Source organism: Alligator sinensis, unplaced genomic scaffold, assembly GCF_000455745.1.
Source record: "Alligator sinensis unplaced genomic scaffold, ASM45574v1 scaffold2165_1, whole genome shotgun sequence".
Taxonomy (NCBI): Eukaryota; Metazoa; Chordata; order Crocodylia; family Alligatoridae; genus Alligator; species Alligator sinensis.
Window position 1 is genome coordinate 146,568 of NW_005843125.1, and position 21,180 is coordinate 167,747.

General features: G+C 40.9%; 1 protein-coding gene across 1 annotated transcript in view; it reads left to right on the forward strand.

Annotated features, from left to right (window-relative positions):
• The window catches only part of ACBD6 (acyl-CoA binding domain containing 6), a gene marked incomplete at its 5' end in the record, with an annotated part of 137,997 nt that overhangs the window by 113,894 nt on the left and 2,923 nt on the right, over positions 1-21,180 (forward strand). The window contains one exon of the mRNA XM_014526695.2: positions 15,260-15,290. Within this exon, the coding sequence (XP_014382181.1) occupies positions 15,260-15,290 (31 nt within the window). The remainder of the gene's footprint in view (positions 1-15,259; positions 15,291-21,180) is intronic.

Sequence of the window (21,180 nt, forward strand, 5' to 3'; positions counted from 1 at the left end):
TCATGCTGTTTGGTTTAGTTGCTGTCTGGGTGGTTCTTTTCTTATATACAGGGGAACTACCTGTAATGTGCCCTGGTTCCCTTCCAAGCCTCTTGAATTCCATTAGTCTTTTACAGAATACAGCTGCAGGCTAGGTACGATATCTGGGTATCCTCTTATGGATTTTAGTAAAAACGTAAAAACAATCTGGACCTCATATTGAGTTTACTTCCACTTTAGTATAGTGATTCTCAGCTACAGTGCCTTGACAGCCTGGGGTGATGTGAGGTTCTTTCAAGGGTGCTGCTCAATATTAGCACTGTTAGGCGTGCAGAGACCTACACATGATTCACAAGATAAACCCAGAGATTTCTAATAGAAATTCATAGTGTGAAACATTCTGACCTGCTGTAGTCTTTCTGGCTTCCTGCGACAAGAATTGCTCTGTTATTTTTTTTTTTTTTTTGCTGTCAAAAATCAAGGCAAAGGCAAAGAGCTAGCATTTTCCAAGGGGCGTTTTGAAGAAAGGCTAAGAGCTAGCATTTTCCAAGGGGCGTTTTGAATCTAAAGAGGTTGAGAAATCACTGCTTTGGTAGTATTGTGGTTCCATTGAGAATTTCTAGTTATTGACAGTGAAGCATTTGTCTTGATTTAAAGCCCTGGGCATCTTTCCTACACCTTTTTACCTTTACTATCCAATATTTGTATTTTATCAATAGCTATGCAAGCCCTTATTGTCCATGAGCAAATACAGTGATAACCCTTCTTTCCCCACCTCGTTACCACCTCAACAAAGTTAGATAATAGGGCAGTTTCCAGAGCCCATAGCATGTGTTTGTAATCACTGATGGGCAATAAAATAAAAGAGCAGCTACATTCATAAATGCCAGTATAAAATGGTGAATTATAGATTAACAAATACTGTTCACTGTGTTTGATAAAATTCAACACATTCGACACATTAGGTGTCGCATAAAAACTTTAGGGTATTAAGTAGAGGAATTGAAACTCTATGGTTAACTCAGGAAGCACATTACAACTAAATTCTGCCTCAGATCTGTGTACATTGTCAGCCTTGCAGAAGTGCAAGATCTGGATCTATGCCTTCACATCTCTGCCAGAAGAACATAAGCATCTGAATATCTTTCTCTAACGCAAGATTAAGTGGGAGGAAAGATTACCACACTTGTTTGTAAGTATTTATTGAAGTGGAAGAATACAAGGAATCTGTACAGTGTAGCTCATTTAATCTTATACAGTGATTATGTGTATTCCCGTAGAAATTGTTCATTTTAGAGAAAGGTCATGTTAGCACCTTAATTCCACTGCCCACAAACTTTGTTTCAGATATGTGGAAGGTGGACCTAAGATAGTCCTGAGCTTGTTGTTTTGCAGAACCTAGATCTGACTGTATGAGGCTTTGCATTACTAAACCCAAGTCTTTTTATCCAAACCTTCACAGTTATGTAGTTTGGATAAATTAGAGCATGTATAAAGCAGTCTTGATTGCAATTTTGTAAGGCCTAATTGAAGAAGGTTTAGGACATCAAAATGTGGTTCCTAACCCTTTTTGATGATTAGTTTGAAAGGTATATAATGCAATTCAAATTTTTCAAAGGCTTTTGTCCAGCTCTTAGTTCAGTTATAGGCTTTCAGATAATACTGTCTTTGCCCAAGCTTCTTGTGGGTATATATGGTTAGAACCTGAGTCCTCAGCAAACTCGAAGATTCATATACAGCATAGTTTCATTAGAATACAGCCAGTTCAAACTCAGCCTTTGTCTACGCTGTGGTAATACGCAGGTTTAAAGTAAGAGTAAGTTCTCTGAAGATGTAAAGCAATGATTGTGTTGTAATTTAATAATTAAAAATGCATAACATCTCTGTTGCACTTACATAGCGCTGTGGGTTGACTCTCATGAAGCAGAGGTAGCTCCCTACAAAGTGGTGGATTCTTCTAAAATGTATTTCAAATGACTGCAGTTTGCTTCAAAATTGGTTGAGCTGGATTGGATGGTGATGGCTGTAAGCCCTCATCCCATTTGGCTTTCTTTGTCCTTTACTTAAAAAAACCTGCTAAATTTAGCAGCCAGTTTAACATCTACCTCTCCTCTGTTTTTGATTAGGTAAAGGAGGTGGACTGTTGACCTGTTGGTGGTGGATGTCCTGCTCAGGTTTCACCACTGTTTGGTAGTCTTGGTAGTGACTGGGGAGAGCCATATTCAGGGTAGCTGTACTAGTCTGCTAGGCCAGCATGGCAGGGTTTCAGTTAATCTCTTTGCTCCAATCTGCACGTGCTGCCCTGATATACGACAGCCGGTCTGATGTAGGCACGGAGCCAGCAGTGACTTTACAGGCTTTGTGGCAGAGATTATTTAAAGGAGATTAACCCTTCTAAACCCCTTAGATTTTAATTATTTCTGTATGTATTTATAAAACCTGCAGTCTGCTTGTCCCAGGGCACAACTGTCTGAGTGCCTATCCTTACACTGGTTTCACAAATATACAATGCACTTGTATTATAAGAGGGGCTGGGTGGGCTTGATTTCATTTATTTATTTATGTATTGGCATTCTGGATAGTCTGCATCTGGGGCTAAAAATGAAACATTATGTTTCATGATGAGAGAAGGAGCTAATAATTGAAGTGATTTTGAAGTACGAATAATACTAGCATGGCATTCATTGAATTGTTTGGTGCAGTAATATTAATTAGTAAATACAAAAATAGGAGACAACTTTAAAAAGTATTTTAGTGACTATCTGCTATGGTACTATTGATCCCAGTGATTTTATGAAAATGAAGTCCTTGGATAAGTTTCTTATAAAACTGATATTTGGTGTTTGTTCTTGTCCCTGGCTGACCCTTAAACCAAAGAAAGAAATACCCTATTTAGGATTCAGTGATTTAAATCTGCTCTTGGAGAGTCTGTTTTGGCACTTACATGGCCCTATTACAGTAGTATCTAAGCACTTCACAAGTACTAATTAATGTCTTTTTGCAATATTAATAGCCTGTTTTAGTTAGAGAACTGAGTCTCTAAAAGAGTGAATGATTTGTCCAAGGTAACAGAAAGTCTATGACAGAGGTGAGGTGGACACTGGAGTTAAGTTATCTCTGTTGTGCCCCAGGTGCATGCCAAAAGATCAGTCTTTCTCTCCTGTCTTGATGCTTTCCAGAAATCAGAGAGAGAGGAAAAGAAGAGCTTCACTAGTTTCTGTTTCAAAATGTGTAGTCTGATGCTTCCCACCAGGCAGATTCTGTCATCCAGCTAAAATGGCATACTAGGAAGACACTTAATGTCTGTATAACTTATTGTAATCACCATAAAGCTAATGAATTTCAACAACTTCTTGGTCTGCATATAGTACTTCCTTAATCAGGATTCAGTAAAATAAAAAAATCAAGATCTCAATGTAAGTATCTTTCAAGGCACCTATTTAAAAGGGGAGAAAAAGTATGGACAGGAATCCACCTGTAAGAAAGATAAACATGCTCTGGTAGCACAGGTTGATTAGTCCAACTGTACCCATAAATGCCAATTGTCACTCAAACACATAAGATTTTGAGTTGAAACTCTGGGACCCTGAGTTCAAACCCAAACTGCTGGTGAAACTAAGGGTTAAATTTCCAAGCTGTAGAAGCAGATTGTGTTTTCCTTCTATGATCTGGGCTGACAAGACATCAGTATTCTATTCATCTGTTGGGAATTAGGCTGTTAATCCAATCAATGACTCTTGAGTGAGCTGCAGCCTGCCTCCCCCACTGGGGAACAATCGGATCAGACGGTAGATTGTTTAAGAGCACAACGCTGTCCCAGTGTCAGGTGGAATTCTCAAGCGTTCCCTGGTGAATTGGGGATGGGGAAGGCTGTCTCAGCCCATTTATCCTGCTCCTTAAATAACCAGGTATCTGCCTCATCCATACTAAAGTGATCAGCAATAGGAGAATGCAATTGGGAGCCACTAGCTTTACATTGATGGGGGTAGGGAAGCACCCTGAGAAGTGAGATCCAAGTCTTCCTGTTCATTAATATATTACTTCAAAAGAAAGAGAAAAGCTTATTAATTTTTTCAGTATAATTTGGAGCTAACATATTACTGCTCAGTAATTGTGCTTATGCGGTTCTATAGAAGCTTGGCATCTTCTGCAGCCTTTGGAGGCTGTTGTTATAGCTTTTGGATTCTGGTATCACTCCAAGTATATTTAGAATTCCCTTCTCTCAATGAGTAATGAAACACAGGGCTACTCAGGTTGCTTTTATATCACATTAACATGCTTTGCCTGATGACCAGTGAGATGCCTTGAGGTATGATGATACATGGTGTTGTAGATAGCAGGCGATACAAAATGCAGTTTTGCAGCTTGAGCCTTACACAGTCTTCATATTCTGCCCCTCATCCAAATATCTAAATACATTCTTGATAATTAATACAAATTAGTATAAAAATACCAGGTATGTCGTTTTAAATCACTCCCAAAAGCTTTTTGAGGTGCTTAAAAAAACTGCTATATGTGTTCAGAAAACATTTTGCCTGCCAATTAAGTGCATCCATCTCTAAGGTAAAACTTGGTAGCTGTTTAGTAGTGTACATGCATTTTGTGTTCAGTGATGATAACTAATATCCCTCTGAAATGATGCACAGAAATTCAAGTGCTATGATGAAGAGTTTATTATCAGTTTGGGAATCTAAGGTTTGGATTAGTATAAACCCTAGAAATCCAGCTCCTCAGGCCAGTGGACCCTGGATTCAGGAAGAGGTGATTGAAGGATATTGGGCATGGCATTTTTTTCTAGCCTTTCTTGCATCTACTTTTCAGAACTGCTTTGAAAAAAGTGACCCTTAAAATAAAGCACCTGAATGAGCAGAAATATGTGACTAAAAGAAGAATTATGAAACCAGAAGTCCCCAGAATGAAGGTAACCCAGCCCATGGGTTTGAGGGTAAAAAGTGTCAACATCTTCTTCCCTATATTACGCTTCTAACACAAGCAAACTCTGATTGTTTTCTTTTTAATAGCAACTTCTGTTGTAAGGGTCACAACCATTTAAAATACAGTAGTTCAGCGGTCAGCAAACTTTTTAAAGCCTGTGGACCAGACTGACCCGTTCAGGTCAGAGGCGAGCAGGCATTAGGATCCAACCACCACTGCCACTTTTCCATGCAGTCAGATGGGGAAGGTGCCCACAGCTAAAACCTCCTATACCACGGAAGCCCCATATCTGTGGCTGGATCTGGCCCATGGGCCTTTGTTGACCCTTGCAGTAATTACCTCTCTTTGCAGACCTGGTTAACTTGTGAAGTACTTAGATGCTCCAGCAGTAGGCTTTGTAGAACAACTTTAGAGGTGGATTATATAGATTTATCTCGCATCTTTGAAACTGTAGAATTCTGAAAGTACTTGATTCATGCACAGTGAAGGAGGTATGCTGCCTTTGAACAGGCTAATTGTGGGGATACAGGTTCAGGCAAGAACTATTTAGAAAAGAAGCAACTGGACAGCATAGGGAGAAATGAACAGTCTCATCTTGGTTTTCCAGAGGCCAGGTAGCAAAAAGCTTTCACTGATAGCCCCTCTTTTGGCACATATGTGCTGTGTATTAGATTATTTAGTTTGTTTGTGGTCTATACCCCAAAAACATGCTTAGGATGCAAATAAATGCTGATTGGGAGGTTAGTTTTGATGCTGATAATGTTAGATGCATCTAGCCCCCACCAACTCTACCAGAGCTTCTGCCATGCTTGCACATATTACAAGAACACCATGAAACACCCAGATTATTATCATGCCTATTCCAAAGGCCAGCAGTCTTGAGGGCATCTTGTAATCATCTTTAGCATTATAACTCTTCACAAACATTGACTCATTAAAAACAAAAGTAAAACAAAGCAGTCAAAAATGGAGTTTGCTTTTGTTAAATCAAAAAATGGATAAATACTAGAAGTTCTGCTTCATATTCCAAGGGATTCTGAAGCATTTTAGATTAAAGAAGACTCCCTTAAGTAAGGAATACAGGCAACCCCCGCTTAACACTCTTAATTGTTTCCTGAAAAAACAAGCATTAAGCAAAACGAACGTTAAGCGAAACTGAAAGTTTTTGACAATCCAACAAGGTAACTACAAGTGTTTTTAATGAACCAAGATGATGACCGCAAGCATTATAACAAAACTCGCTGAACGCTAAATGGAATCAGGAATCAATTTTAAATGAGCGTTATAGCACTAAGCAAAACAGCATTAAGCGGGGATTGCCTGTACTATGTTAGAAGGTATGTGCTTAGTGAGGCCTACAGTCAAGGGTCTCACACCATACTGATGAGGCGTAGACTGTTTATTCTTGCCTTAGAGAATTTATCCACTGAAAAGGGATGGCCTGGAAAAAAATGGTATAGTTTCTGTATCCAATCAGTGGTTAACTTTGAGCTGAAGGGATCCTGTCTAACAATGAGAGAAGATCATTCCATTGGTCTTGAAAGCCCTTTAGTCTCTTCACTGAAATTTACCAGTTACACTGATTGTGTGGCATGGATAAATCTGCAAAGAGGCCTGTTGAAGAATTAGTAGAAGATGAAAGAGAAAAGTGTAATTATGGTTCTTTGTGTAGCATGTCTCTGTACACTTACTTATAAATGGATTTAAAAACAATTATATTAAGTTTACCACTTTAGATTCTATCTAAAGTGGTAAACTTGATACCATTGTTTTTAGGAGCTTATATTGGCATCTATAATTGATCACTCAACCACTTGACTTGACTAGGTGAAGTTTGGGTTTTGCCCATACATTTTCAGACAGTATCTGTTGTATGTAAAATAAGAGCATGGAGATAAATGTTCTGTTGAATTCTGCTGAAAATATGGCCCATAGAGTTCACATCTATTGCCTTAGCCTGTGTTGTCTCATTTTACTTATTAGTATACAATTGCCTGTAAATTTTGGTACTAGTAATTTCAAACAAGGACATAGGAATATTAGAGACAAGAAAGTGAGTTTAAAGTAAATTGTTGGCAAGCTGGAGTCCGCAGTGGAAATAAATGAAAAATAAAGTAATTTTTAAAAGTACAGAAAAATATTTTCCTTACTATTTTTCACCTGACTTGAGTACTTTTGTGCCATGTGGTTGCAAACATTTATACTCGTAGCTCTGAAGTCTCATTGCTTTTTCACTACCATTCTTATTACCCATTTTATACACTTGCCTTCTAGAGATGTGGAGTAAATATTTATCTTCCCACCAGCCAATCCACAGTTGACTCTTTTCCCATGCTCTTGAAATGCTCTTATCACCTCATAGGTATTATCTCATGCTATCTCATCCCTTATCTCATCCCTGGCAACATCTAAAATCTGTAAATGGGAACAAGCATGCCTCTCTTAGCTCCCCATTTAACAAACAGAAAAGGGGGAGTGCTTTCTACAGAGACATTGTGATATTCTGATTTAGCAAAGAGTATGTTCATCAAATGGGAGAAGTCAAAATGTATGTTTTGGGCTGTGTTTATAACTCCAGGGTATGTCTACAATGCAGTCATGAGTGTGACATTATGACAATAGTACATGTAAGCACCTCCTGAGAGCTTTGATCTACCTGGCTTAGGTACCAATAGCAGTAAACTTGTGGTGGAGCAGACTTTTTCATGGACAGTCACAGTCTCTCCATGGGGCACGTATGCCCTACATTGAGGTGTCAAACATATGGCCCATGGACCAGATCTGACCTATGGAGCCCTGCTGTTTAGCCCATGGTGCTGCCACTGAGTCTGATCAGACCCACATGGAACACAGTGTGGTATAGGGCTGGTCTGTGGGCTAGATCCAGCCCACAGACCCCTTACCTCTCCCCCTCTCCCAGCACAACTGATCTGGCACCCACTCCAGCACACCCTGTACCCACATTGCACTCACCACTTGTACAGGCACGATGTGCAGCACAGATCCCAGATCAGCTGGATCAGGTACCATGTACAGTTTAGATTCCATATCGGCTGGAGCAGGCACCAAATGCAGCATGGGTCCCAGATCGGCTGGAGCAGGTGCTACATGTGACACAATCCCAGAGCTGCTGAGGCAGGTGCTGCATGCAGCATGCATTCCAGCCACTCCAGGATTGACACCACATGCACCATGGGTTCCAGACCTACCAAAGCAGCCACCAGATCAGGGATGCTGTGGGAGAGGGACTGAGGGGATATCTGTGGGCCTAATTTGGCCATCAGATTGGCCTCATGCCACTCATCCAGCCCCTGGGGTCTGATGTGTTTGACACCCCTGCCCTGTATCTTACTGAATGAAACCCCAGCTAGGCTTAGGTGGGCCTACATATGCTGCAATGGTACTTCTCAGTTGCCAGTGTCTGTATGCATGTATTACCCACCCAGGTGTATGAATGGCTCAGCAATTAAAAGCAAGTCCATACCAAACTGCCAATTAAACTCATGCCTCTTTTCCCTTCACTCCAACTTTGGGTTAGTGTTGATCCAACCCAAATTTAGCACCTTAGAGTGTGGGTGCAGGTCATTCTGCGGGTGATCCTGTGGATAGCATTCCATTTTTCTGCTTCCTGAAAAACTTTTTAATAATTCTGGTCAAATCAAACAAATTGAATTGATGGAGAGACTGGTTTTAGATTGTTTTTTTGTAGGGCAGTTAATTGTGTCTTCTCCACTTGGAAATCACCTTCCATGTTTCAGAGATTACTCGGGGTAGCTGATGCAGATTTCTGAAGAAAGTTATTGTTCTGATATTCCATTAAAAAGTATACTAGGGAAGTGTTAGGATCAAACACTGAAAAATCAGCAAGTGCCCATGTCGAGACAGCCAGTCCTTTTCGTGTTGCACATTTGGCAAGAGCTAAGCCTTCTGTATTTTGCAAAGTGGATACCTGTCACTCTGAATCCCTAAGTACCTTAGGATTGCCTGAGTTCACCCAAAAGCTCCTGTCTCTGCCTTTCAGACCACAGGTAGCTTCCATAACTTTGGTATGTGTGCTTAAGTTGTATCTTTTGCAGAAATTCCCACAGATGAACAAGGGTTGGAAATGCTCGAAAAACCCTATCCCCTGCTGTGCAATATTTGTGGAACCATTTACTGGATAAGACGGTCAGCCCATCTGCACTTTAAACATCATCTTCTCTTGTTTTCGTGCTTACATTACAACAGAATCCTGTTATCCAATAAGTTGTTCATTGCTGGTTGGATTTTCCTTGGATGACATCTGTTGCAGAGGCTGGACACACAAAAAAAAAAATTACCAGCACCTGTGTCTTTGTCTAGCTAATTCTTGTAGATAGCATTTTTCAGAGAGCAGATAGAGCATTCTGATTGCAAGGGGATAATCATGGTCTGGCACTAGGATCTGTAATATATATTTTGTTCAATGGGTAATAATAGGTAATCCATTAATATAGCTTCCTTTCTCAATTATCTCCTTTAGTTTAGCGGTTCATCGTGGTGACTGGCAGTATGCATTTGTCTTTCATACCGTACATTTTCAGTAACGTTCTGTTGCAAAAGTTTGTTTGGAAGGAAAGTTGTTAAGTGTGTACAGTATGAGACCTTTCAGGACAAGTGATTTCTGTTACTTAATATAATTTGTAATATTTCTGTGCAGGTGACTGATCCAGGCAGCTGTGTCTTGTCCTCCAATTAATTTTCCTATGTTATAGTTTCTCTTTATAAGGAGAGTGGATGCTTATTCTCTAGTTTTATATCAGAAATGTACTATCCTCTCCAATTGTTTAAAGGTCTGTACATTATTAGCATTGTGGCTGCTTATAGAAAGAATTGGTGATATTTAATTTACTAGAGGTTTGAAGGGTACTTTTGTTCAAAAGTTTGTGGTTTGTGTTCAGGAAACACATTCTAAACACAAAAGGTCCCATATACCTTCTATTGGTGCCAGTACTGATGTACTGTTTGGTGGTCTGAATCTGAGGAGGAGCCAACTGCTTTTCTTGAGACATTGATCACCTGTCTTCATTTCCCACTGCTTGGGCCCTTGCAGTCAAGCCTTTACTCGCCTAAAGTAGAAGGGATGATTGAGAATATTTGATCACATAGTATGTATGGGTAGCTGTTGCCTAAGTCATGTCAGCAGTTCTTGATCTCTGGGCTATCCTTTCGTCTGCTTTGAGAGATACCATAGAATTTGCTTCCTTAAAAAATGGTTCTTAGACCTTGTTTGTTGAAGAATGTGGCAAATTATAAGATTTTACATCTAGTCTTATCTGCAGTGTATTTCTATAAGGCACTTAAAATGTTTCAGCTGATAGGTAACCATATAGACAGCATGGTTTATTGTTGTTATAATGCATAGTTTTACTAGAATGAAATGTTTTTATCTCCCTTCAAGTGCATGCAGCCATAGCTCTCAAGCTGCCATGACTAAATGCAACAAGAGGTTGTAAAATGTGTCATGTGGATTCTCAGTGTTAGACATGATGTTAAGTAGTGCAGGTGAAAGCTTGGAATTGAACATAATGTTTTCAGTAACTCATATATGAAGAAGTTGGGGGCAGTTCCAAAATCATTGGTTTTCTCTTATACTTTGGTGCAAGGTTTTTTAATTCATTTCTGCAGTTTTCCTGTTTTTCTCATGTTCCTTTATGGGCCATGTCATTGATTAACTTGAGCGCAGTAACTCAATCTGTCTCTCATTTCCCTATCCGTAAAGTGGTGACATTGTTCTCCAGGGTGTGGTGTTTTGAAAACCTAGCAAAGATGCAAAGGAGCGCTAAATAATAACTTATTTTATTTTTCCCCCTTTTGTATGTAACATTACTTTGTTGTATACATTTATGTCTTTCAGATGTTCCCTTTACTCCACTAAAACATTATATAATGAGGTAGTTAGAAGTTCTCAAAGATATCATAGCGGGGTGGCCTCAACTGAACAGTGGATGTCTCATGGACCATCCATCACCTTTCCGTTGTGCAATCACGCATACCATTTCCCCTCCCTTTTGGGATTGTCTGGGTCATCCCCCCTTCAGTTTGTATTCATGTAATATACTGGTGGCAACAGTTGCTTACAAGGAGAATGAATATTAGGAAAGCTATATATTTTTAGCTCTTTTAATGCTCTTTAACAGATAGAAATAATGGGCATCAGTGCCATGTGATCAGGCAGCTTTCCATGGATTAGTTTCAGCATACAACAGTAAATGCTAGGCCTTGTTCTTAGTTATGGTTGCATGTGAATTAAATATAGGAAATCCTTTGAGATAAAGTGCAAAGAATGGAGTATAAATATCCATGACCCACACCCCTCCTCTGGCTCAGTCATTTTGTAAAATCAACCAACCAAAATTCTAATCAGCTGAAATGGGGGAAAATTAACTGGTCTTGTTTCAAACCAAATAAGCAAAATATTTCACTTGCACACCCTTTCTATTCAGCTTTGTTTGGTTACAGATGTTCAAATATTTTTGGAAGCCAATCTGGAGTTCCTTAGGTCCCTTTTCTGGAAATTCTGCAAGCAAAAAATACCCCAACGAATCGTAACTGCAGAAGTTTTTAAAAGTTATTAGCAGAGTTCACAGAGGGGATTGCTAAATGGCTGGTGATTCAAAAGCAGTTTGGGCTATTTTTTTTACCTTTATCCAGGGCCAGAAATATGGGTATATTGAGGCCCTTCTACCTCAAGAAAGCACTTGAAGAGATTGTAGCTTACTAGGCACAGTAGCTATTAGAGCCCCAGGAAGCATGATGGATAAAAACTTTTGGATTGAGCCTAAACCAGGGGTGCTTAACCCAGATGCCTGCAGAGGCATGGCATCTGGCCCATGGGGCTCCCCAAGGGTTGGGAGATTTGGTGGCAGGGGAGCAGTGGCTACTAATACTGCCACTTCCCTGCTGCCAGATTCCTAAGTGCTGTACGGCTGGATTGGGGCCAGGCTGTGCCCTCTCCCCCCATACAACCAAATCGGGGATGGGCCACACACCCCTTTCCTCCACGTGGCCCCCTGGGTGCTGGCTTGGGACCACTGGTCAGTTCTGGCTCACAGACAAACTAGATAGTGCCCATTTGGCTTGCTGGGCAAAAGTGTTGAGCACCACTCCTCGAAACCAAACTCTCTGCTCCTATTTCTTTGGGAGGTCATTGTTGACCCTGTGCAGGGTCCAGAGGAATCTGAAGAGAATTGGAGCTGCTGTTTCCTTGGACATTGTGTTGGGTGTATAAATGGAGAGAGCAGGTTCTAGCACTGACATCACGGCAGGAGACAAGCAGCACAGTTTATATTTGTATTATTACACTGATTATCTAATGACTTCTTTGTGCTTGCACATAACAGAAGATTGAGATGTGGCCCCACTACTGGAAAAATGTTTAAATTTCTGTATGAAGGCATGCTAGTGTCTTCTTTAAGAATGCTTCTGTACCTTGTGTTTCATTGTAAAGCAATGAGAGTTTCAGGATAACTGTAAGAATTGTGTGGCAGTTATGTCATGTAATTTCCACAACTGGAGCTGTGATGCTTATGTGCATGCCATATTTCTAATTAGGTTTCAGGTGGGAACTTCTTAAATTGAAGCATCAGGGTCACTGTATCATTCTTGAGTCAAGCACTATGCCTGTCCAATGCACAGCAACTGGACACAAGTGTTGTATTAGCCATGGTGCTCCAAATCAAAAAAGATATTGGGAGCAGCAGCCCCATCAGACCATTTCAGGGCCATTAGTGAATGGCTACAACTTGAGCTTTTTGGTTTAGCTCAATTTAAAATTTGTCATGGGATAAGCAGAAATAAGAAGCATAACATCTAAACAATGTAGCCCTGGACTAGCTTCCATCTAGCATTCAGGTGACAGGAAAAATCAAAGTGCAAACAGTAACATAACTTGTTTCTAATTCTTATGAAATGAAAAGCCTGTCTTATCCTGGGACTTAAACTTAATTCTGAGAGTATTAAATATCAGAAATGTGTGTCTTTAGCATATAGATTTTGCATGAAGCTCATGAATGAGTATTTGATTATATGAGTACTTGGAGCTACATTTATATAAATCTTTGGAACAAGAACAAAAATATATATAGAATTTCTGTAAGAATGGGACGTGTACTGCAGTTTTGAGGCTAAGATTATTTATACCTGCCCTTCTAGGATGCTTATTATGAATCTTCAGTTCTCTTCTTTTTCGTTCTATTACAATTTAAAAAGGAAAAATGCAGGATGGAATCCACATCCCCTCCTCCAACACGCGCGCAATCTGCATATTTTAAATTCTGCCTTTCCAATAATTCATGTGTACTGTACCTGCCTCTCCAGCGCCAGCCATTTTCAGTCTCTTGCTGAAGTCAGTGCTGTCTTTGTAGCTGTAGTTTTCAAGGCAAGCATGCGCTTGGGAACTATGCTGTGGCTCTGGATCTGATCTGATGTCTTATTCGTGTTGAATTATCAATTATTGCTGTTCTTGATTCCCTCTTGTTTGGTTTGTGGTATCTACTTAGATATCAATTTACAAATCCTAGCCAGAAATTTTCACTTACTAAGGAAAAGGAAGGCCCTATCCCATGGCGAAGCTTCAGCAATATTGTTTCTGGTACACAAATATTAGGTGCCTAGAATCTTTTAAAATGCAGCTTTAAAATGAATCTTTTAAAATGCAGTTCCTAGTCAGTTGGATTGAAAAAGGTTAAATACTGAACAGTGTATGTTCTGTTAACCAAAGCTTGGAAACCACAAATCTGCAGACATGTTTTCTACCTGTTTTACAACTCTCTTCCCCCCCACCCCCCCCACCCCTTTTGTTTCAGGGGTCATGGCAGTCTGTAGAACTTAATTTAATCCCAAAGAAGATGATAATTAAAAATTGACCAAATTAATATTAAATCGGCCAATTGATGAGGGAAGGAGGGAGTTTCATAAAGCCAAAATCTGCCACTGCAATGTAAAGCAAAGGACAAGCTAGTTCTTCCTTCTATCATTTAGTGTGATTTTGCCACACAAAATCTGCCATTCAGGATCCAGCACCTTGTCGTGTTTGTTGCTGCTCTTTCTAGCAGGAGTAACACATCACCTCCTGTTGGCAAGTACTTGCTTCTGATAGCAGCATTTGTGCTTGTCAGATTAGAGTACCGTATGTTCCTCCCAACCTGCTGGCTGGGTTCCTTTGGAGTGTGCTGCCTGGGCTGGTGTAATAAATCAATATGCTTCCTACTGCTTTAAATGCACTAAGGAGGGATCCTGCCTTCCTTTCTTGTTCAAAGCAAAGAGACTGCTTATACCTTTCCCCCTTCCTCTTACACAGTCCAGTACAGGGTAGGACTGAACCCATAGAATGTGACTGAAATAGAGCACAGGTTTGCTTATGGGGGTAAAATCACACATTAACTCCTTAAAGCACTGCAATAGAATTTATTTTTATTATTTATACCACAGATATCTCAGAGCACTTCATATCAGAGCAATCAGTAACTTGACATGCCTGTCATATTTGTGTCTTTCCCTTCATGCTTATACTGCAGTGGCATTAGCAGGTTGGCATAATTACCTTGTAGAAATTAGCTCAAGATGCAAAGGTTCGAATCTAAATCTAAATTTACAAAATTGCAGGGTGCTCAGACATAGGATTTATTTAGAAAAACAAAGTGTGATCCTTCCCAACATGTTCCTTCATGTCTGGGGCATTGTTTTTTTATTTATTCCACAGTTTTCAGAAGTGCTTGAACCACAGGAAAAGGTCCTACATCGTTTTGGTTATTTTGAAAATTTTACCTTTCATTATGAACAGTTCTGAGGCTACAAGAGCTACACACATGTAATAGTTGATATTAGAGCCTGTTTTACTGGGAGAAGAAATAGTCTTTTGAATGCTGAGGCTACCCTTAGTAATTCTGAAATATTGTCTGGGAGTTCTGCCTCTCCTGAAGTAGCTACTGAAGGTCTTGTCTGGAGAGCACCTCTTGTAATGCACCCCACCTCATTCCAGTGTCATGTTGCTGTTGCAGACCTGGCTAGAGACCAGTGTGTGGCTGTAGGACTCAAATCATTGATTTTGGTGTGCTTGGGAATGGCGATGCTGTGAACTCAGTTGCACTGACACCTGTGATGTAGCGCAGGCATTCTTAGGACGTATTGAGGTACATTCACTGCTTCCTGAGCCTATAACAGATACATTCAGGAAAATCTGACTACTGTGTAGCATACTGTTTTGTGCTGTTTATCTAGTTATTTAGTAAACTGTTCTGAGTCAAGTTGTTTATTTAAAACTAGAATTTACTTTTGTCCTTAAAACCTGTATGCCACTCTAAAACTAGATGTGCTTGTTTTTCAGGATAATGAAGGCCAGACAGCACTGCATTATGGTAAGTTGGGTTTGAGTTTGTTCCCTACTGACTACGTGAATTTGCAGACTGAATAAATAGACTGACAGAAAAACAATGTCAGTAGAAGCAGGGAGCTGTCCAGAAACTGGAGCTGCATTAGCAAGGCCAGCTAACTCCAAGAGTCCAGTGGGAAAGCAGTGTGCAGAGGTTATAGCAAGTGACCTTGGGAATCTCTCATGCTAACATGTAGGCTGACCACACCCCTGAGGTATGATGAAGAATGCCCCATCATCCCTAACCTTTACCATCCTCTCACACCTATCTGAACTTTGCCAAAACAATCTCTCTTCAAATGGGCTGTTCTGTCTACTAATGTCCAGAGTATCATAGTTTCATAGATGTTAGGGGCTGGAAGGGACCTTACCTCTTTTTCCTTATGTCCAGTCTGAAGCAATCTTCAATCAGTTTGTGCCCATTGTTTCTTGTCCTCCCCTAGAGGGCCTTGGTTGTCGTCTTTCATGTGTTTACTGACTTTTCTTTATTTTCTGAACTTTTCCCTTTAGATAATAATTCCCTTTCTATATAAAGCAGTTTGCAGTACAGCTTTGTGTACAGGATACTCTGAGCTATACACAGGAATGTCCTCGCTTACCAGAACGGTTGAAGTTCGACCTGTTAGAAGTAGTGTGTGGGGGGAACTGTATGATAGGCCAGGAATAGACATTGCGTTATTTGTCCCTGGATAAGTCAGGCCTGTGTTTGTCCAGGATTGGCATGTACACACATTTAGTGAGTGACTGAATGAAATGCTGCTTTTCTGCTATTAATGGTGCAGTCCTGGGATAACTGTATAGATACATACTGTAATATCCTAGGATAAACTGTTACTACATCTCATCTGGGAAACTTTTTTTTAGGATTTATCCCAGGACAGTTTTTGCAGACTGACATGTCCTGTACTTTAACCGTACAAAATACATGTCTAGCTTACACCAGCAGCAGCAACTGAACAGATACTTCACTTGGCCAAACAAGCAGTTTCTTACATCTCTTGAAATTATAGAATTGTCTCTCCTACAGCTAAACTAATTAACTTGACTTGAGTTATGAAAACTGAAGGTTTTAAAGTAAATCTTCTGCAGTAATCTTTTTTAACTGAAGATTGTTATATGTACAAGAGAAAAATCAAAGTGACTAAAATTATAGAAACAGAGCTGTTGCGCAAGGGAAATGCAACAAAGATTGACAAATATACTAGAATGTTTCCCTAAGTTAAGTAATTTCCCATTATTTTATACTCTCATGTGGTCAGTCTTGTCACGTTTTGTGCCTCTTCTCTCCATCTCATGCTGCAATAACATTAGCAGGTTGGCAAAATTACTTTGTGGAGGTCAGCCTGAGATGCAGTGTTTGCCTCTGGATCTAAACGTATGCAACTTCCGGGCATCTGGACCTCTGGTTTATTTTGTAAAGCAACATGCGACTTTTCTCAGCATTTCTCTCATGTTTGGGTCATTGTTCCTTTAATTTCAGACATTCAGTCTTTCTGACTGAAATATCTCATTGTTTGCTGCAGGAGACGGTGGTGCTTATGATGTCAAAATAATGCCTTTCAGCACCACATTGTGTTTTGTCTTTTCTCATTCAAATGTTTCCATTTTCCTTACTGAGGGCAAAATTCTCCCACCATGGCTGGAGTCGCTTCCATGCAGTGTCTCTTCTAAAGGGGAGGATCCTCATGCTACCCCATGTACCCAGCTAAGGTGCCTGAACTAATCACAGGTTTTTTGCCCAGTTGAATGGTAATTTTTTTTTTTTTTAGTATGATTGAACTATCCAGTGATAATCTGTCTGAAGCAGTAAATGAAAATTGTATTACATGTATGCAGACTATTTGTTCTCAGACTTTTGGTCACAATGGCTGGGGATTGAATTAAAGGGTCAACCTGCAATCTGGTTGTTTGCAAAAGAAAAACAAAACTAACCTGGTTTCAGTTTCTTCATGTCCCAGCATCGGTCTGCCAGTTTTGTTAATTTATAATCACAGTTTTCCTCTTGCTTTCGGAAACACCCACCCACACACAAAGGAAGATGCTGTCAGAGAAACAGTGAAAATGACTGTGCACAAAATGCCCTCAGAGGTACATCGTAATTGGAAAAAAGGCGGGGAGATTTTTCTTTCCTCTTTGTTGAAGTTACAGTAACAACGGTGGGTAAACGAATTTCAGCTGGCTGTGTGATTGAGGTGCTGGTGTCCCTTTGAGTAAAAGCCACTCTATGTGTAACTTGAGAGTCATATTTTAACTTGTAACGCTGAAAGAAAAAGTACTTTCAAGTGTGACACACATTTTACCTTTGGCCACTTTATTGACTCAGTGTTTATTCCTCCTGTCACCTCTTCCCCCTCCATTTGGGGATTCTCTCATCCTTCCTTGCTATAACTGATCGGTAGGAATGCTGCCTGGGATCCTTGCCACATAGGTCCACTCCAGCTCTATATGTCGTCCCCTCAGCAGCATCACAGTCTGCACATCACTGAACCCAGCCTGTGAAATGTTTTTCTCTTCATTTCCCATTCCCTAGCACTTCTAATAAGTTAGCTGAGGCTTTAAAATACCTGGCTAATATAATAAATTAATTTGACTTGAGTCGTTGATCAATTAAAATTAATCAGACCTAAAATTTACTGATAAACTTCACTACCATTATGATTCCTGCTAATGGTCCAGCAAAGACATACAGGAATGTGAGTAAAATGGTCTCCTCCTGGCTTTGAGTGCAGGATCTCCTTTCCATGGCCTTCCTTTTTCTTGCAGCCTTACCAAAATGGTTAAATCCCACAAAGTGAGGACAGTAAGGCAGGAGCTGCTTTTCAGGCTTATCCATCCACTTTTATAAGTGAGTTTGGCCTGACAGCTGTCCTTGTAGTGACAGCTCTCCTGATTACAGCAGGTGTCAAACTACCCCCTTAGATGGGTTATAAATCCTGGCTTGTTCCGATTGGCTCTGACCCTGGGTTTAATCGGAGGTTAAGTGGAGGCCAGCACTCCAGTCTGTCCTTCCTAAACAGGCTGCATTTATGAGAACCGAAAGCACCCACCTGCCTCTGCCCCACTGTCTTCTGGATATTGGTACTTGTGGCTAAATGTGATGCTTATTTGCAGAGTTGATCAGTATGAGCATGATCTCCCTCATAAATGGTCTGTTAGTCCTCTGCTCCCCCTCACCAAACTACCCTTCATCCATCCATCTACTCACCTACCCACCGGGAATACTAAAATCATTGCCTCTGTATCTCCCAGAGGAAATCAAGGCTTCTCCTAGCCATTGCAGGCACGTGACTTCAGAGTGGGCAGGCTCTGTATCCTCATGGGTGCTCTGTCATCCTTGTAAAGCACCATCTGTTCTGTACTCTCGGTGCTGTGGGAGAGGATGCTGTAGTGAAAATAAATAAAAAAAAAATGAAATTCATCATCAAAACCCAGAGGATTAATGGAGTCGGAAGGCGAACTGTGCTGAATGAAAATTCATCTTCACCTGTGCCAGTGTCAGGGCTGCCTCTCTGGCACTTGACAAATAGAGGTTCCCAGGGTGCCATAAATTCAGCAGCTGTTCTAATCTCCAGGGACTTGTTTGTGCTTTTCAGAGATGGGTTGATGACCATTTGGATTTCCTGGCACAGCAACAGCACAAACTCATCCCCTTATTTAGGGCCGTTCCTGAGTGGTGCTGGATACCAGCTAAGCAGTGAGGGATCTCAGGCACTTGGTTGGTGCCGAACACCTCCACTGATCAAGCCCGTAGTCAGTGCCAAAGTCCATCTTAGTCCTTTCTAGTGTGTGTTTGTGAAAACAAGAGTGAACAAAGATCTGTCATTTCTTTGGAGAGGCAGGATCTGAGGTGGCTTAGGTTTTGTACAAGCTGCTCAGGATCACCTGAGAAGCCATGAGGTTGGCTGCCTTTGTGTGGCTAACTCTGGTTTTTTTGGAAATTTCTTTCTTCTTAAAGGCTCCTGGCAGCCCTGTCGGGCATTGCTATCTCTGTACAGCTTCATTCTCTCTCTCTCTCTCTCTCCAAAGTCACATCCAACCTGCTGCTTGCTTTGTCATCAGTCCCATCAGTCTCTCTCTCTCTCCTTTTTTTTTTTTTTTAAATAGATGCTCCAATCACACTTAAATTTATTTTAATTAAACTTTGCTGCTTGTCCCTTTGGGTCAGTAGAAAACTGCAGTGTAATGTAAAAGATACTCTAATTATGGCATTTAATGGCAAAGAAGTGTAAGTCTCTAAAGTTGTTAAAGTGCCTGAAATATAATTAACACCAATAATTAACAATCGGGCAGGAAGCTGCCATCTTGACTCTCAGGAGGCAGATCAGGACTGAGACATTTCAGGATGTGCTAAAAGTCTGTGTTACCAGGATGCTTTAAGTTAAAATCCAGGTGCCAGAGCTTCAGTCCTTTTACCATTTTTAAAGAAAGCTTTTTTTTTTAACAGCCCTCATGTTAAGTTAGGTGTGGATAAGTAGCTGGAACTTGGCAAGGAGTTAGTGATGTCTGGATTATGTTTGGCTTGGATTTGGCAAAACGATGAGAATTTGAAAATGGCAGCTGGGCATGCATGGTAATATTTAAATAGTGATTGTGCTTCCTGGTGATCTTTGCACACTAAGTGTAAGGGCACCAAGCTGCTGGCATGCATACTTGGGCTCACATGCCATTCTGGCATCTCAATGTCTGTTGAATGGAAAATTCACAGACAAAGGCAAGGTAGTGAGCAAGTAGCAGAGACCCTGAAATAGACCTGACTCCAAAGAAGGCCTGATTGGTTATGATGTGTGCAAAAGGAAGCAGGGAACTACACAAACCCTGCCCAGTTCCACGTGTGAAAGCAGGCACTCACGAAGGTAAGATACTGTAGGAGCCCCTGAGTTGAGCACAGCTTGACCCTGATATTCAGCTCTGGCCAGCTCTGCTGGGCTGGAGCAGGGAGGGTGAGTTGAGGAGTGCAAGTAGCAAGGATGTGCTTTGCAGTCTCCAGAGGGGGGCAGCTGGACCTGCATTGGCCTCTAGTCTAATCTTAAATGAGCTAAATGCTACTTTCAATTACTGTAGTTTATAACCGTCCCTCGAGGGCCATTATGTTGGCTGGGGATTAGGAGGGAGAGGATGTTTCATCCATGCCAGCTTTTACCTGGCCAGGTCCCTGTTCTGAAAGGAAAGGAAGGGGTGGCCTAGAGCCAGCACAACTTGGCACCAGCTAAGGATTGATCCAGGCTTTTGGGGCAGCCTGTAAACCATTTTCTGGTAGGGGAGCAGCAAAAGGGGCCTTCTTGGAGTCTTGCTCAAGCTCAGAGTACAGGCCAGGGGTGTGAAGCTGGTTAACAAACACTTCAATGTTAAAGGATTTTTCTACCATTTGTGTTTGTTTAAAAAAAAAAGCAAAGGCAGCTCCAGAAAGTTGCAGTAAATTGAGATTATTTTACTAATGAAGGTTGCACAGAAACAGCTAGAAACCAAGACAGTTAAGTGACAAGTACTGGATCGCCTGATACCAGCCTCCATCACTCACTTGTACATACCTGAAAACTGAACTTTTGTGACTTCTTTCCCACACTGCCCCTTACACTGGTGAGGACTTCCCTGTAAGCACCTGGAAAACTATATTTTCCTTCTCCAGTGCTCTTCAAAACACTTGCCTTTTCTGGAGCACCTACAAAAATCCTGGATGATGGCTAAGCTGCTGAGACCCACTGCCCAGCATGGTGTCCAGGTTCCCCATGTCCCCAGGCCATCTGTAAGCATCTTCTATGCCCTGTTTTATGCTTAGATTGTTAGCTTTTATGGACAAGAATTGGTTTTCTGCTTTGTGTTTATACAATACTGAGCACCAAGGTACTCTGGTCCATGCTCAGGCCACGTTGGTTCAG